The following is a 17,330-nucleotide window of genomic DNA, read 5'->3' on the forward strand; positions in this document are numbered from 1 at the left end:
CCTTTACAGCAGATACACTTTGTGCACTTGCAGCCCCTCCAGAAGGCTGAGTCAGCCTGGGTTTGCTGCTGGCGCCAGACTTTGCTGAGCCCCATGCATAGCATGGGGAGACACACCTACTGTCCACCTGCTCTGAGTCATAAAACTGCCACACTGCTGCCAGACCTGCCAGCTCTGCGATCTCTTCCGGTGCCACCGCACCAAGAGAGGTCCTGGCCATATATGGCAGGGGCACCGGGCAGTGCCTTTCCCTAGCCTGCCTTCCCGCTGGACTCTGCCGTGGGACAACTAGACAGGTCGAAGCTAAAGGTCCAGAAGTTTCCTCTGCTTTGGACCAGGTGGCTGGGGAGACAGAAACAGAGGGCAGCCTAAAAGCCACGGGCTCAGACCCGAGAGGAGAGTCAGCCCACGAACATGCAGTGGAAGTGTGTGGGATTACCCTGGCCACCAGGATGAAGCCAGAGAGATCAAAGTGGGGGGTGGGGGTGGGGGAGGCAGGGGGAGAGGGCAGCGAGGGAGGGGACTGATGAAGTTCCATTAAATATTTCAGGCTTGAGGCTGTATACCATTTGACTTTTAGGTTTATCATTGAGAGTCTTTCATCTGAAAGGTTCCTACTTTTTTCCTGAATAAGGGGTTCCTTATCTGCCTAACATTCTCCAAACGATTGCAAATCTTGATATCTCCTAAAAATGCACCCTTTGTGTACAGTTTTCCAGAAGCACTCTCATTTGCCGTTTTTCTGTTGCCAGGACTCACATCAGTGTAATAGTTGGGTAAGAGAGCCAAAACGAAATGAAATCTAAACCTTCTATTAAGGTACATGGCAATAATTATGTTAACCTGCACATGGGATGTGGCCCATGTGTGCTGGAGGCCTTGAAATTACCATGGATGTTTTTGTGTGTTTCCCCTTAGAAAATCCTAAGAAAGGCTATTTTATGCTCTATATAGGGCACCAGGATTAAACTACTAGTACTGGATTTTTGGCACAGCAGTAAAGAACCACCTGCCAATGCAGGAGATACAGGTTAGATCCCTGGATCGGGAAGATCCCTGGAGAAGGAAATCGTAACCCATTCCAGTATTCTTGCTTTGAAAATTCCATGGACAGAGGAGCCTGGCGAGCTACAGTCCATGAAGTCACCAAGAGTGAGACACAACTGAGCGACTAAGCACACACATACTGGGTTTCTGCAGAGGAAAGATTCACGAAAGTGCTCAGAAGTATTACCAGTTTAAACACCGAGGCTACCACTCCCATTTCCGAGGGACTTCGTGGTGACTGCCTCCAAGAAGCTGTGGTGACCGGAAATGCATCCTTTTCCCCTCAAGTAACACAAAGCGTTATGAATGTCTAAACAACTTAAAGATGACTGCTCTTCACCTTTTTAAAAAAGTTCTCTCAAATTTCAGGTGAAAACCATTAACTGAAGATGTCGAGCAAGACAGCCAGTACCAACAACATCGCCCAGGCACGGAGGACTGTGCAGCAGTTGAGAATGGAAGCTTCCATCGAGAGAATAAAGGTAAGAGCCTCGAGTGGGCTAGACGTGTTCCTCACCATCTCCCTCTGCTCTCCTGAGGCCAGGCCATATTTCTGAGAAGATAATGCCATATAATTCAGCCAGGTGCCATGATTTCCTCTGAGCAAGCTGAGAGTTTCCAAATGTTAACTTTCTTTTCTACATAGCATGGGCAGGCCAAAGTGTCTGAAGTGAGCCTGTCTGTTTGGACAGAAAACCTAAAACCCATGACAGGATTTCCTGAGGACTTGCTTTCCCTGGGCACACACGGCTGAGCCTTCTGGCACTGTTTTCTGCCTGGGGACAGGGGTTCCAGGTGGACTTTATATAAACACCCTCGTCAGCCCTCTGGAATGTATGAAGTGTTCTGAAGTTATCACTGCAGCCGAGGGAGCCTTGCATAACAAGTCAACGGTCGGGTGTCCTTTTGAGGAGAAGGCACTTTTTCAGTGTGTGTGAACTTTGATGACCACAGTCTGCATCCAGGGCAAATAGTGCCAGCCTTAGTTGAAACCTGGAGGAAACCAGAAGGCATCTGATGGGTCACCTGACTTAAAAGTCATTTCCCCAAAAATCTCCAGAGAGGGCTAAGCAGTGAGTGCCTTGGAATGTTGTGAGTAATGCTGTTTCCTAGATACTGAAGCAGTCACCTGATAAATTCCTCTGGGCCTGGAGATAGTCACCTGTCTTCAAAACAGGAGGCTGCCTGTCCTGTATTTGCCAGGCCTCAGCTGGCCTGTGCCCCTGGCCTGAGGACATTGATCTGATGATTCTAACGGGTCTCCTACCCAGACCCCTAAAAAGGCATGGTATTTCCATTTTTAACTCATGCCAAAGTAAGGTGCTACATCTTTCCATGCTGGTTTTGTCCCTCTTTTTATTTCCCCAAGCCCAGTCTTTAATGGTAAATCTTGACACTCTACCAAAATATGGCTCTGTTCTTCCTGAGATTTGGCTCTGAGCCCTTATTTCAGTGCTTTAACTCTGTTCTGCTCTGCATTCTAATTTTTTTTTTTTAATTGGGTAGAAGCTAAGATACAGCCTTCCTTTGACTCAGATGTTTTTCTTTTTTCCCTCCTCCCAACTTTTTATTTTGAGAAATTTTAAACCTACAGAAGAGTTGTAACAATAGACACCCATATACTCTTTACCAAGATTCACCAATTAGCATTTTACCATATCTGTTTTCTGTCTCTGCACACGTACAAAACTGACGTAATTTTTTCTTGAAATTTCTTGAAAGTTATTTGCAGACATCATGACTCTTCACCCCTAATACTTCACCATTTGTCTCCTAAGTACAAGGGCATGTTCCTCTACATAACCACAGTACAATTATTACACTCAGGATCAGCTGCTGATATCTAACACACAGTTTGGTTTTGAAGATTCCAGGCCCCTCACTTTGCAGAATGGGCCTCACTGCAAATGAGATTGTTTGCTGATGATCAAATTCGGGCTAAAGGTTTTGGCAGGAATACTAGCTGGCTGGTGGCATGTCTTCTGCCCTCAGCCTAAGAGACAGCTGATGTCAGTTTGATCACTTGGTTGAGGAAGGGCTTATCTGCCAGATTTCTGCATTTGGAAGTACCTTTGCCCTCTCTATGTAACAGGTAACCTAGGACTGATACTTCAAGACTCTGGTTATCCTGTTTTCCAACAGCCTTCCACCCAGTGGGTTAGCATGCAAATACCTTTCGAGTTTGTAAATATTCTCCTTTTAAAATTTTTTTTTTATTTAAACAGTTGATTTAGAGTGTTGTACCAACCTCTGCTGTACAGCAAAGTGACTTAGTTATAAACTTATACATTCTTTTATATATATATATTTTCTTTGCCATTATGGTTTATCACGGAATATTGAATATAGTTCCCTGTGCTATATACACTAGGACCTCATTGTTGCTCCATTCTAAATGCAATAGTTTGTATCTGCCAACCCCGAACTCTTAGTTCATTCCTCTACAAGTCTGTTCTCTATCGATAAATCTGTTTTGTAGATAGACTCATTTGTGCCGTATTTTAGATTCCACATATAAGTGATAGCATGTGGTATTTGTCTCTTTCCGACTTATTTCACTTAGTATGATCATCTCTAGTTGCCTCCTATAAATATTTTGTTTCCTTGGGCTTGTCTACACACCAGGTTTCAAAGGCGTCAGCAGACCTCATGTCCTACTGTGAGGAACATGCCAGGAATGACCCTCTGCTGATGGGGATACCAACTTCAGAAAACCCCTTCAAGGATAAGAAGACCTGTACCATCTTATAGAGAAGTAGTGAAGTGGATCCTCCCCTCTTCTCAACAAAGCAAATGATGAGCAGCTCCTTGAAAAGATTTACCTTCAGCTTATTTGGTAACCACTGCTAATAACGAAAATGCTCTTAACTTGGAATTATGGACTCTGAAGATTTTATCTTCCAGGTTTTTCTTTCTCTAAAATGCCTTTTACTGAATTAATACAGAATAATCTTGTTTTCCATTTGTTAACTACGGTGTCCTATTAGTTACTGCTGAAGGAAAGTTGGTCTGGCCTTTAAAAAGAAAACAAATACATCAGTGATCCAGTTAAAACCTAAATTACCTAAGCAGTCATCTAGATTAAAATGCCAAGGATAACTGGTCCTAAAATTTTTGTCGTAGTCTATTCTTAATAGAGTTGTGCCAATCTGTACAGTATATGTGGGTGAGAAATGTTTTGTGTATATATATGTGTGTGTTTGTATATACACATCTCAAAGCTTATTTCCCAATTAAAATGTCTCTCCCTCCATACTCTCAGTTCAGCTCCAGAAGTTATACCTTTATCTCAAGCTGTGTGTAGGTAGAATTAAACTCTTTTCTTGTAGTTATTGTACAAAAAGAACACCCTACAGCCTGTATTCATCGTAGTTGAGTAATGAAGTCATCTCTCTCCTCTTAAAACCGTGCTGACCTGCCAATCAAAATTTTTAAACTGAACTAAAAGCCCTTTTATAATATGAGCATTCTTTCACCAAGGGATTTCAGGTTTCAGTGATCCCGAATCTATCTAGGAAAGGGGAGGTGGCCCTTGGAGGCACCCTGGGCAGCTGTGCCGCAGGGCTCATGGTCTCTGATTGGGGGTAGACCCCTGAAATTCCTACTCTAACGATGGGAACTAGAGAGAGCAGCCATGAGCCCGGCCCAGAGCAGAGCAGGAATACGTGAAAACCAGCTGTTCTTTGTGGCCTAACTTTGTGATTTAGCTCGCTTTCTCTGCCTTCCCTCTTATCTTTCCTCTGCAGCCAGATCATGTCTTCAGAGTTAATGTCCACCTCCCCAGCCCCAAGTGGGTAGATCATGGTGGAAAAGAAATATACAAAGAATGTAAAGGTATCCGACACGTAAGCTCTTTTCAAGTATCTGCAGCATCTGCATCATCCCTACCTGGTCCTCACACCATCAGAGGGGCTTGTTTCACTACTTGGGCTCACAGTTCCTTGATTTTCCTTTGGGCCTGGATATTACTGCCACACACACCCAGAATGGCTAGTGGGGATCCCCAAAGAAGGTTGTCTCCTGTGGTAGAGGGCATATTGTTAACTAAGAGGAGGAGAGGGTATTTCTAAACACTTATTTATGGGCCCAAACCATGCACCAGACCTTTGATATTTTAATTCCGCTTCCATTCATTAAAAATTACTAATGAAAAGTTAAAAGTATTCTCAGAAAGGATTCAACCCCAAGAAGGAATTACTTACAATGGTTTTCCCTGGTTCTGTACAGTCTTGCCCTGCAGTGCAAGCCTGTTTTTAAATCTAACACCTGAGCTTTATGTTAATTGTGGGTGAACAAATACAGTACTGTTTTCAGACTGCTTGAATCTATTCCATATTTCTGCAAGTCACCTATCTGCAAGCATTGTGAACTGCCCTCCCTCTTCCAGGATCATGTGGAAATCATGCCACTGCCCTTACCTTCTTGTCATCCACACTTGGTTCTGCAAAGGGCCCAGTTTCCAAGTATAATATAGGCACCTGTTGGTGGAGAAAGGTTTTTCCTTTCAAAAGGTGAAATTTGAAATATACATTAAGACAACTTTACATGTACTGCATCACTTAATGAGACATTCTTTTTTTTTTTAATAAGTGTATTTTTCTACTGATAGTTTCAGAACACTAATCTTATTTTCACTCTGATTTTTACCATGTTTCTTTGAATATTTATAATGTAGCTTGTTACAAAATATTTTCATGAAATTACTTTTATTATACTGTTATATACACATTTTTGGTAGCAAGCATAGTTTATTCTTTAGTACTAAAACATGTTCTTTTCCCTATTAGAAAACAAGTATGGTTTGCTATATATTTGTTAATATGCTTGTAGTGGTAACGAATGGACTTGAGGTCCCAGGAGAATTTTTTTTAGTTTTGCTAGCCAGATATCGTAAAGGCTACAAGTATGAACATCATATAACTTCCTAACCAGGTGTAGGGCATGTTTAAGAAAAGTGATATTAAGTCCTTTGATGCTGGACCTAAGGGGGAAAAAATTGTAGCTAAGTGTTGATTTACTTATTATGAGACGTCTATGTGAGAAAAATATAATATATGTATACATATATATGATATGCAGAAGTCACTTTTATTTATCAGGCTTTATTCTACTAGTAAAGCCACAGTTTAACTATTAGACAGCAGCTGGTTTATAATGATGGACAAATGCCCAATGTGTGTTATTTTTTCCAAACTACCACTATAATGACACAATCACTCATGTACATGCAACTTCCTGGCTTCATATCTATGAGGCTATTTAAATATGTTCACTATACTTTGTCTTTAATTCTGCTTCTATTAACAGTGATCTCTTTTTCCATTCTTGATTCTTCTTTAGTTCATCATTAATCTGTCCAATTGACACCTCAGGACCATGGCAAGAATTTCATGACTCCAAAGCATTTTACAAATACACACTTTTTTTTTTAAACAGAGAGAAACACTTTCTGTACCATGTGGTTCACAAGATTTAGGTTTTTTCTAAAAAGAATCAGGTTTTTACATTTCCTTATTATTAAAATGAAAAGTGCCATACTAACCCCTTAAAGCAAAGACCTAATTTGCTTTCTCTCTTTTGGGACTATTTTTGTACTTTACTAATCTTTCAACTATCCAAAAAAAAAAAATTATACCAATGATTTAGTAATTTTGAGGCATAAAGTTAGTTTAGGTAGTGGAAGATGTGCCAAACTTTCCCTCCATATGCCTTTGTCTCAATTTGCAACTAAGATAGTGTCATCTGAGTGATTACACTGAATTTTAAGAGCTATATAGGCCTAAGAAGTGAATCACAGTACATGTGGGTCCTTTCTCAATAAATGTAATACCAGAGTGTGTTGTGACTGTATTGACTTTTATGGTAGATCTGTTAATAGGAAAAAAAAAAAAAAAACATTGAAGTAGAGTTATCTGTATGTTAAAATAGAGCACTTACCTAGAGCTGGGTGTCCTGGATCGCTGTCTAGCTAATCCTGTGTTCCTGTGTTGTGTGACTTTGGACAAGGCACTCCATCTCTCTGAGCCTCCATTTCACCATCTGTAAAATAAGGGGCTTGAAGTAGCTGATGGCTGATACCCTCTTGTTCCGTCCAGTGGCCTACCCCTCTACTGGTCCTGCCAACATGTTGGTGCTATACGCTGCTTCAAATATAAAATCAGTTTGTCTATTGTGTGTGCTCATTTAATAGCTTATGAAAGGCCTTTTTGTTATATGGCTTTTTTTTCTAGTTTTATGAACTTGATTACTGTAATAAAGTCTTGTTTGTAGCCATGTAACTATAAACATAGTCTCTTGATGTCTCAGTAAATTTGCATTTGATATATTAGTTGATGGGATTGTTGTTTTAGGACATTCTTTGACTACTTATCTGTCCAGCATCTTATTAACCTAAGTATTGTGATCGTTGTTTGGAAATCTGTTCTCTGGAAAGAATAAAAGCATTTACTTCACAGCTAATGTGTTTGCAGATTTGAAAAACAGTTTCATTAAAGCACCATTGCTCTCTTTACTGGGTCTGGCTCATTGAATCTTCCTACCCATATTTTGCTCAATAAACTAACAGAAGACCAGTTCTCCTGCCTTTTTCCTGCACTCATTCAGTTAACATTTTCTGAGTACCTGTTAAGAGCCAGGTATGGAACTAAAGCTCTGATTATACTCAAATGAATAAGGCTTACAGTAGCCTGTGAGAAGCTCACAGTGTAGAACAAAAGATGGGAATGACTCGTATATAAACTAATACTACCATGGGCAATGTGCCTGAACTCAGGGGAACACAGTGCTGTGAGAGTCCAGAGGAAGGAGGGCTGCCTCTGCCACGGCAAAGTCTTGACAAAGCTTCCAAGGGAGGTGGTGTCTGAGCTAGGTCTTGAAAGATAAAGAAACCCTGCAGTCTTGGGAGGGAATTGCAGGAGAAGGAGAAAAGTGAGCTCAAAGGTAGTGTGCAGAGCATCTGCCATACCCCCTTACCCACCCAGCAACAGGAAGAGGGTGGAAGTTGTTAAGGAGGAGGAGTGTAATGATTCACTGTGTGGAAGGCTGTTTCCCATCCTGAGACCTGGCAATGACCATGGAAACAGATAATAAATGGAAAGGTCATCAGACTTGATGACTCACACTCACCAAGTGTTTGCTGAAGGTATCCTGCCTCCTGCCCAGTCCCTTCCTCCAGGGCTGGGATTCCCTCAGAGATGAAGGGAGGGATGACACCATCCAGAAAGCCGCTGGAAGGGAGAAGGCAGCCAACAAGGTTTTGGGCTGGGCAAGCCACAGAGATGTTCCCTGCTTCAGAAAACCAGCACTCACGTACTGTCAAAGTGTCAGGGCAGAGATAGCCACTCAACCCTTTCTAGGAAAGGACTGAAGCATTTGGATACTGCAGTCATGAAAAATAGGCAGCAACTGACCAGCACTTTCATGGTTGAAACCAAATTACCAGAAGTTGCTGTGACTTGCAAAGGCAGATGATTGTATTGGGAGGTGGTAGATGGGATTTGGGTAGGGCTTCCCTGATGACTCAGCAGGTAGAAACCACCTGCAGTGCAGGAGAGACAGGTTCAATCCCTGGGTCAGGAAGATGCCCTGGAGGAGGGAACAGCAGCTCACTCTAGTATTTTTACCTGGGTAACCCCATGGACAGAGGAGCCTGGCAGGCTACAGTACATGGGGTCGCAGGAGTCAGATATGACTGAGCGACTAAGAACACAACATGCTTAGGGGAGAGAGGATGAAGTTGAAGTGAGAAGACTAAGTAAATATGGCAGATGAAATGGTTCATGATCTAAACGGTATAAACAAAGAAGTCCAGCCTGCTGGTGACGGGGGAGCTAAATGTGGAGATGCTGGCCATCTCCCAGCTCTCCTGGGCATGGCCTGTGGTCAACTTCTCATTGGCAAGGGTCTGTTACATATATACGTGGACACTCACCATAAGCCTTCATACTTGGAGCTAGGGTATTTCTGCCTCCTTTTCTATGTTTACATTTACCAACTTTGAGCTTACGACTCTTGACTGTGCAGAACCTACCCAATCATAAGCTCTAGCCACTGTTGCATAACCTGGCATGACTATTGCCTTTAGCTTGATTTCAGAGCCTGGCCCTGCTTGCTTGTCAACCCCTTTACCGCTGTGAGCAACAAATAACCTTTGCCTTCAGACACTGCCCCAATTACTGTTCCCTTATCTGAGTCAATCACATCTATTAAAGGCCCTTTAGCTATAAGCCAGCCCTAGGCAATCATAGACAGTTGGTCTCAGGAACCCACACCTCAGCTACTAATTTTTTAAGAAACCAATAATTTCTCTGCACTGGAAGAAAATGTCATCCAAATAAGTTCATCCTGAAATGCTGTATGACTATTAGTATTAGTATGACTATTAGTCTGAAGACTACAGGCACTGTAAAATAAAACTATCGAGAGAGAAATGCTTAGCACAAAGGAGCAAAAGTTCGCCATAAAGTTTTAAGTATATTGAGAATTTTACATATGAAGCATTTTTATACCCTATGAATCCTCCTAGAGAATCTGTTCAATTATGAAAGTAAATAATTGGAATGGCTGAGCTATATAATGGTAAGGTCTTGAGTTTGGAAATTAAATCTGCAGCAGATACCTAGGTATAAATTGCTATTTCTAGTCTCTAGATCCAATCATACACCCATTTTTACATACGCACACACACTCCACACATACATGGCTTAATGACAGAAGTGGGAGCTCCAGCCACAAAAAGACCTATAATCTGGTCCTCACATAGAGCAACCAAGTGTCACCACAAGCACCCTGTGGATCTGTAAATTGGCATTAAATTGGGGGTGGGGCAGGCCTAAAGCAGTCACTCACTGAACAAGTTGTGATACAAAGTTTCCTCTTAGACAAACAAAAAGTAAGCCAATTTACATTTTCAAAAATGTGGGTGTGTAATAGCACAGCTTGGACATGGCAAAAATGGCTAAGAAGCCTTGTGGTATATCAGAAGGCAAGCATCCCTTTGAAGAACAGTGCTCCAAGAACCATCCACATGCAGTCGATCCTTCCTACTTTTAACCTTGAGACATTTCCCCAAGGCCAGTGCATTAGAATCACTTTGTTCTAGATAAACCGTTATAGCTCTGATATCAATGAAGCACATATCAATATAGCTCATACAACATCTATTAGTATTTACAGAACTGTGTGTGAGGCACTGGGGAAAGAAGGGGCCCAACACTGACACAGGCTGGGCACTCTGCATATCCCCTCCCATTTAGGCCTCACAACAACCCTCAACAGAAAAGTAGACTTTAACTCTGTCCTACAGATGAGGAACTGAGGCTCAGAGAAGTCAGATTATGCAGGGTCCTCCAGCTGAGAAGTGCAGACTCTAATTCTACACACCTAGCTCAACTGGCTCTACAACCCATGGTCTCTGTCTTCATATTTGTAGAATGGTTTGAATGGGGTGAAGAGGGGAGAAAAAATAACTTTGGGAAATTTAAAACTCACTAAGTGAGAAATAGAACTACCATATGATCCAGCGATTCTACTCCCGGACATACATTCAAAAAAAAATGAAAAGACTAATTTGAAAAGATACATGCCACCAATGTTCATAGCAGCATTATTTATAATTCTATGATGTGGAAGCAACCTGTGTCCATTAACAGGTAAATGGATAAAGAAGATGTGGTATATAAGTATATTCAATGGAATACTACTCAAGCGTAAAAATGAATGAAATTTTGCCATTTGTAACAACACAGGTGGATCCAGAGTCAGAGAAAAATACTGTATGATGTCACTTATATGAGGAATCTAAAATAAGTGAATATAACAAAAATGAAAGAGACTTACAGATACAGAGAACAAACTAGTGGTTACCAGAGCGGGACAGGTTGGGGGGTATAATATAGGAGTAGAGGATTAAGAGGTACAAGCCACTATGTATTATGTAAATAAGCTACAAGGATATATTGTACAGCATAGGGAATAGTCAGTATTTTATAACAACTATAAATGGAATATAACCCTGAAAATTGTAACTCACTATGTTGTATACCTGAAACATAATACTGTATATCAAGTCAGTAACAAAAAAATTTTTAAATAAAATTAAGTAAGGTAAAGTGAGTAAATTAGTTCCTTAGCAATCAAGAATGTAATGTATTTCTATGTAGTCCTTTAAAAACATCAGTAGCTTTCTATTGATATGGAAAGGTGTCCATGACATGTAGATGTCATTAAAGGAAACAAATTTGGGGGAAAAAAGAATGTAATGTATTGGACTTTAAATAATAAACAACACTAGACTCCAGATACTTAATATGACCAGGTATAGCTTTCAGAAATTTTGCATCTCAGTTCATTTGATTCTCACTACAAGCCCATGAGGTCACTAGTGTTATTAACCCTACTTTACACATGAGGTAATGGAAGTTCAGAGAGATCCAAAAGTGCATTTGATATGCTTTTTTAGGGCTTCCCAGGTGACTCAGTGGCAAAGAATCCACCTGCCAGTGCAGGAGATACAGGTTGGATCCCTGGGGAAAGAACCCCTATAGGAGGAAATGGCAACCTGAAAAATCCCATGGAGAGAAAAGCCTGGCAGGCTATAGTCTATGGGGATGCAAAGAGTTGGACACGACTGAGCATGCATTCATGTTTTTAAAAAACCAATTTTTCTTGAGTTGTCAGTATGAGGTAAGAGAAAGAACAGGTCTTGGAAGCAGAAAACGTGGGCTGTAGTTGGAGTGCCACTAACTTGCTGTGTAACCTTATGAGTCTTATGATTTCTGGTCCTGTTTCCAGAAAAAAAAAAGAAAAAGGATTGTTTAAGGATTCAGGCTAAGTAATTGTTAACTGTTCTTCTGGTCTTAAATTTTATACAAATTTGGGGGAGGAAAGTAATTCATTTTGGATCACCTTTTTTTTTTTTACCATCTTCACCCTCAGTCATCTCACATTTTCTTTCTTGAATTGAAAACCAGGAGGGAAAGAGCTAAAGTCTAGAGTATGGGGTCACTGAAGGGAATGTGGGTTTGCTGTGTATAATTATAGATATTTAAAAGATATTTAAAGGATCACTTCCCGATACTTCAGCTACTGACTCATCTTCGGGACTGGAAAGAATTTTTAAGGAAAAATGAATTGTAGAAAGGTATTTTGTATATAAGCAGTTAATAGAATTAAATGAGCACATTTCTTCGAAGTATCAACAATGTCTCCTGAGTTATAACTACAAAAAGAAAAACAGGCCACTCAAACATTAAATGTAAGTAACAGAGCATTTAAAAATTTGGTTTTTAGAAGCAGGACAAAGAATTCATTCATTCATTTGTTGAGCTCCTACTAGGAGTATGGTAGCTCCTACTAACACTGTGTATGTAACTACTAACACTAAGTATGCCCTAGAATAAACCCAGAAAGGCTAGGATCTCCCAAGATAGGGAGGGTAGGGGTAGAGAGTGGGTATTACTATGCAATGTGGTAAATGCTATTCTAAGAAGTGGCCCTGCCTGAGTGAGTCAGAAAAGATTTCTTGGGGGAGGCAGTGTATCAGCTGGGACTTGAAGGATGAGTAGGAGTTGGTTAGTGAAGACTGCTGCTGCTGCTGCTGCTGCTGCTGCTAAGTCGCTTCAGTCGTGTCCAACTCTGTGCGACCCCATAGACGGCAGCCCACCAGGCTCCTCCGTTCCTGGGATTCTCCAGGCAAGAACACTGGAGTGAAGGATGTTCTCAGCTGCTAAAACAGTGTGTACAAGCTAAATTCTAAAGAAGTTTGCATATCAGACTTCTGTTAATTCTGGGTAACAGATCTCCGAGGCAGGACTACAGGAAGGAACAAGCTGATGAGGTTGGGAAAGAAGCTTGAGTCAAGTCATCAAAAGCAGAACTTTTCTACTGATTATAAAGACAAGGTAAGGGAGTTAGTAGAGTTGCTTAAGCAGGGGTTTGACATGTTAAGCTTTGTTTCCTTAAAGATAATTAGACTGAATAAGGAGAAAGAACTAGTGAAGAGAAACTGACAGTGGTTATTTCTAAGCCCCCACCAGGATTTCATAATTCTTTTATTGAACTTTGTTCAACTCCTTCATTCCAAACCTTTATCAGCCTACTCAAACTCTCCGTATTTATCTCCTTCCCATCAAGTAAATAATCCTGCCTTCCCCAACAGAAAAAATGCTGGGGCCATTTGGCCTGAATTTTTAAAACTCCCTACCTTTCCACATCCAAATTTCTGCATCACACCCAAGCAAATAATTTCTATCAGGCTCACAGGTGAGAAGCAAGTCCACCAGCTATTCCTGGAGCCCCTTCTCCTCTTTTCTTCTTTCTCATCAAAATTTCCCCAGAAAGTGGTCCACCTTCTGTGTCTTCTCTTCCCCACCTCCCATCTTCTCAATTGAAGGCAACGTGGTTTTGCTCACACCAACACAGTGAAACTGATTTCACCCAACGAAATGGACAGTGAACTCTTAATTTCCAAATTCCATGGAAACTTTCGGTCTCTGCTTTAGGGACTCCTCTAACAGTGAGAATTATTCTCTTCTGTAAACTCACCATTCTGCCCCTCCAGCTTCTGTGACATCAAGACTCTCATTTCCCTTCTATGTCTGCCTTTTAAAATCCCACCCTGAGTCCCAAGTTTCTATCCTTGGCTGACTGCTGCTCTGCTCACTTTATCCATTCTTCTTGGTGAGCTCATCCACTCTCACAGTTAGTATATACTGAGGATTCCGAAATCAAAACATCCAGCCCAATTTTGTCCAAACATCCAACTTATCTATTCTACTGGACACTTCTAACAGGTAGTCGCACAAGTATTTGAAACAATGCATCCAAGACCAAACCCATCTCCCCTCCAGAAACTTTAACTGACAGCCATATTATCTCTAAATTGCCTCAGCTGGAATCCTAGGAGGCATTCAAGAATGCCCCCTCATTCTTTACATCTGGTTACCCAGTCTCACCTATTTCATTTCCCAGATACTTCTAAAATCCATCTCTTATTTTCCTAACTGCAAGTCCAGGCCTGTATCACCCCTTGACTGAACTGCAAAAGTATCCCATGTAGACTCCAGCCTCCATGGCTGCCCTGGTATTAGGATGGCCAACTTTTTCTGTTTACTTGGAACTGTCTCAGTGTTGACCCTCAAAGTCTTGCACCCAGTAAATCTCTCAGTCCCCAGTCTTAGTTGCAAATAAAACTAAAACCCTATTTTTAACTGAAAATGAAATTACACACATTACTGAGAATCCATGGGCCTCCCTTCAGGTATAGCTGGAGCTCTGCTTCAAAGATTCACCTCTGCCCTTTGCTTTTTTTTTTAAACTTTTTGTTTTGTATTGGGGTATAGCAGATTAACAAAAAATGTTGTGCCAGTTTCAGGTGAACAGTGGAAGGACCCAGCCATACATAGATATGTATCCATTCTCCCCCAAACTCCCCTCCTATCCAGGCTGCCACATAACACTGAGTAGAAATCCATGTGCTATACAGTAGGTCTTTGTTGGTTACCCATTTAAAATATAGCAGTATGTTCACATCCTTCCCAAACTCCCCAACTATCCCTTCCCTCCATCCCTCCCTCCGGCAACCATAAGTTCATTCTCCAAGTCTGTGAGTCTCTTTCTGTTTTTTAAGTAGGTTCATTGATATCATCTCTTTTTAGATTCCACATATAAGGGCTATCATATGAAATTTCTCCTTTGCTGTCTGACTTAATTCACTCAATAGGACTGCCCTTTGCTCTTAAATAAACTTTCTCTCCGCGGCATGCAAATGCCTGCCAGTAATCTTAGACTCATCGATCAGCTTGTCAGCCTGTAAAGAGATTCTCTACTCTGACAGAAAAGTCTCAGGAAGATTTCTGATTGGCCCAGCTGATGTCACATGATCTATCCGCATCGCAATCACCATGGCCAGGAGGATGACCCAGGCCTATATTCCAAATTTCCTTTTGAGGCTGAGGTGAGGGGTGCTAACCAGAAAGGAGGAGGAGAGGAGCAGGACAGACAAGAACAACAAACAGCTGCCCCTTTACATTACGCTCCCCTCCGATCCCATCACACTGATCCGGGTAATTGAATTCACCTGAGAAGAGTGAACCCTAGACCACTGTTAGCCCACTTTACTCTTCCGAATAAAATCCTCAGAGTCCCCTCATTGCCTGGAGGGCAAAGTCATGCTCCTCAGAAGGCTCTCTCTGAGCTGGTCTCTGTCTACCTTTTTAGCCTACCTTTCTCCACTCCTTCCTTAACACTTAATCCTCTTGCAAACACCACAGACTAGAAGAGTCCCTCGTGCACAGCATTTTTCTCCCCTGACTCGCTTTTAACCATGCTTCAGGACTCAGGGCAAGCATCACCCTTTCCTGGAAGGCTTCCTCACCACCACCACCACCCTAAGCACACACACACACAGCGCATGCCCAGACTTGCCTGGCCACTACACCACCTTGAAAATTCTGTCTGTCAGCTCCTACATAGACTGCAGGTCGAAACTGCACCACAGTCATCTCTCTATAGCAAGTTCCAGCACAGAACTTGGCACACAGCATGCATTCAACCTTTGATTTTGAACAGAAACTGCTCTGCTTTGATAATCCTAATGAGTGATAAAGGACCAAATTAAGTTAATGGAAATGGAGAGGAGAAACTAGATTAGTGGAAATTAACATAATTTAATTGGATGATGTCTTTTCACATTCTGTTGTGTAGTTTACTGGGGGGAGGTGCTTTCTTTTTCACTGAAGTCACCCTCTAATTTGCAAACATAAAATAATGATACAAAATACATACATACATAGGAAATTACTCACCAGTGGGAAATGTAGTTATCATTAGGGCACATATATTCAGTATCTCCAGGAACTGAGCCAAGTGCTCTCTATGCATTGTTTTGTTTAATCCCCACAAACAAACCAATGATATAAGCCTTGTTTATTTTCCCATTTTCTGGGAGAAATCACTGAGGTTGAGAGAAGTTACACTACTTTTCACAAGTCCTAGCTGGGATCCAAGACTCAAGCTCAGGTCTTTCTGGCTATAAAAGCCTATTGTCGAATGCTTCCCTGGTGGCTCAGTGGTAAAGAATCTGCCTGTCAATGCAGAAGACACAGGTTTGATCCCTGGTCTGGGAAGATCACACGCAACCCAGGGCCACTAAGCCCATGCACCACAGCTGTTAAGCCTGTGCTGTAGAGCCTGTGCAGAGAAGGCAATGGCACCCCACCCAGTACTCTTGCCTGGAAAACCTCATGGATGGAGGAGCCTGGTGGGCTGCAGTCCATGGGGTCGTTAGGAGTCAGACCCAACTGAGCGACTTCACTTTCACTTTTCACTTTCATGCACTGGAGAAGGAAATGGCAACCCACTCCAGTATTTTTGCCTGGAGAATCCCAGGGACGGGGGAGCCTGATGGGCTGCCGTCTATGGGGTTGCACAGAGTTGGACACGACTGTAGGGACTTAGCAGCAGCAGCTAGAACCTGTGAGCCACAATTACTGAAGCCTATACACATTAGAGCCATGCTCTGCACCTCAATGAGAAGCCCATGCATCTCAACTAGAAAACAGCCCTCTCTCAACATAACTAGAGAAAACCCATGGGCAGCAACAAAGAACCAGCATAGCCAAAAATAAATTTTTTTAAAGCCTATTGTTTTAACTGCTATACTCTTATTCTTGATCATTTGCCAGCTCTGTCCAGTTATACAAAGAAGCCCAAAATGAAATCAGAAGGCTTTTCTCCAGGTGAGCCTTTTATCAGAGTGATTATTTTGATACTGTGGTGATGTAATCAGGTGTTAAGTGGTGATGGTAGGAAAGTTTGCTGCTTTTCTGCAAAGTCCTCAGACACTTATTTGTAGAAGGTATATCAGCATAAAGTACCCAGGGACACAAAAGTCACTTCTCCCATGAGGAGGTTCTAAGATGAAAGACAACAATTCTTAGAATTCTCTGTTTTTGTCCCCTTTAGTTTTCCTGGGGCTCTGTCCCACTTAGTGGATAAGTAAAAGATTAGATCCAATTAGTTTCAGCCTCCCCTAGGCTAACCTGTGCTGTCTGGAAGGCCTTTAAGAGACAGTTTAGAGTAGAATTTTGATTTTCCCTTTCCTCACCATGTGGCTTTAGAGGAGTCTCTTGACCCCTGAGCCTCAGCAGCTTTGGCAAGGAACCAAATGGATTAATAAATGTGAAAGCACATTATAAGCCAGAAAGTACTTAACAGATATAAGAAAAATAGGAACTCTACTCACTTCCCGAGCGCCTTACCTTGTGCCTGACGTTGAGCAGTCC

At 41.8% G+C, this 17,330-nt stretch overlaps 1 protein-coding gene across 2 annotated transcripts in view; it reads left to right on the plus strand.

Annotated features, from left to right (window-relative positions):
• The window catches only part of GNG12 (G protein subunit gamma 12), a 137,864-nt gene extending 130,306 nt beyond the window's left edge, over positions 1-7,558 (plus strand). For both annotated transcript variants that reach the window (XM_040232614.1, XM_040232613.1), the window contains exons 3-4: positions 1,417-1,529; positions 3,673-7,558. In XM_040232614.1, the coding sequence (XP_040088548.1) occupies positions 1,437-1,529; positions 3,673-3,798 (219 nt within the window). In that variant the 5' untranslated portion in view covers positions 1,417-1,436 and the 3' untranslated portion in view covers positions 3,799-7,558. The remainder of the gene's footprint in view (positions 1-1,416; positions 1,530-3,672) is intronic.
• Positions 7,559-17,330: the final 9,772 nt, after the last annotated feature.

This window comes from Oryx dammah, unplaced genomic scaffold (assembly GCF_014754425.2).
Source record: "Oryx dammah isolate SB20612 unplaced genomic scaffold, SCBI_Odam_1.1 HiC_scaffold_28, whole genome shotgun sequence".
Taxonomy (NCBI): Eukaryota; Metazoa; Chordata; class Mammalia; order Artiodactyla; family Bovidae; genus Oryx; species Oryx dammah.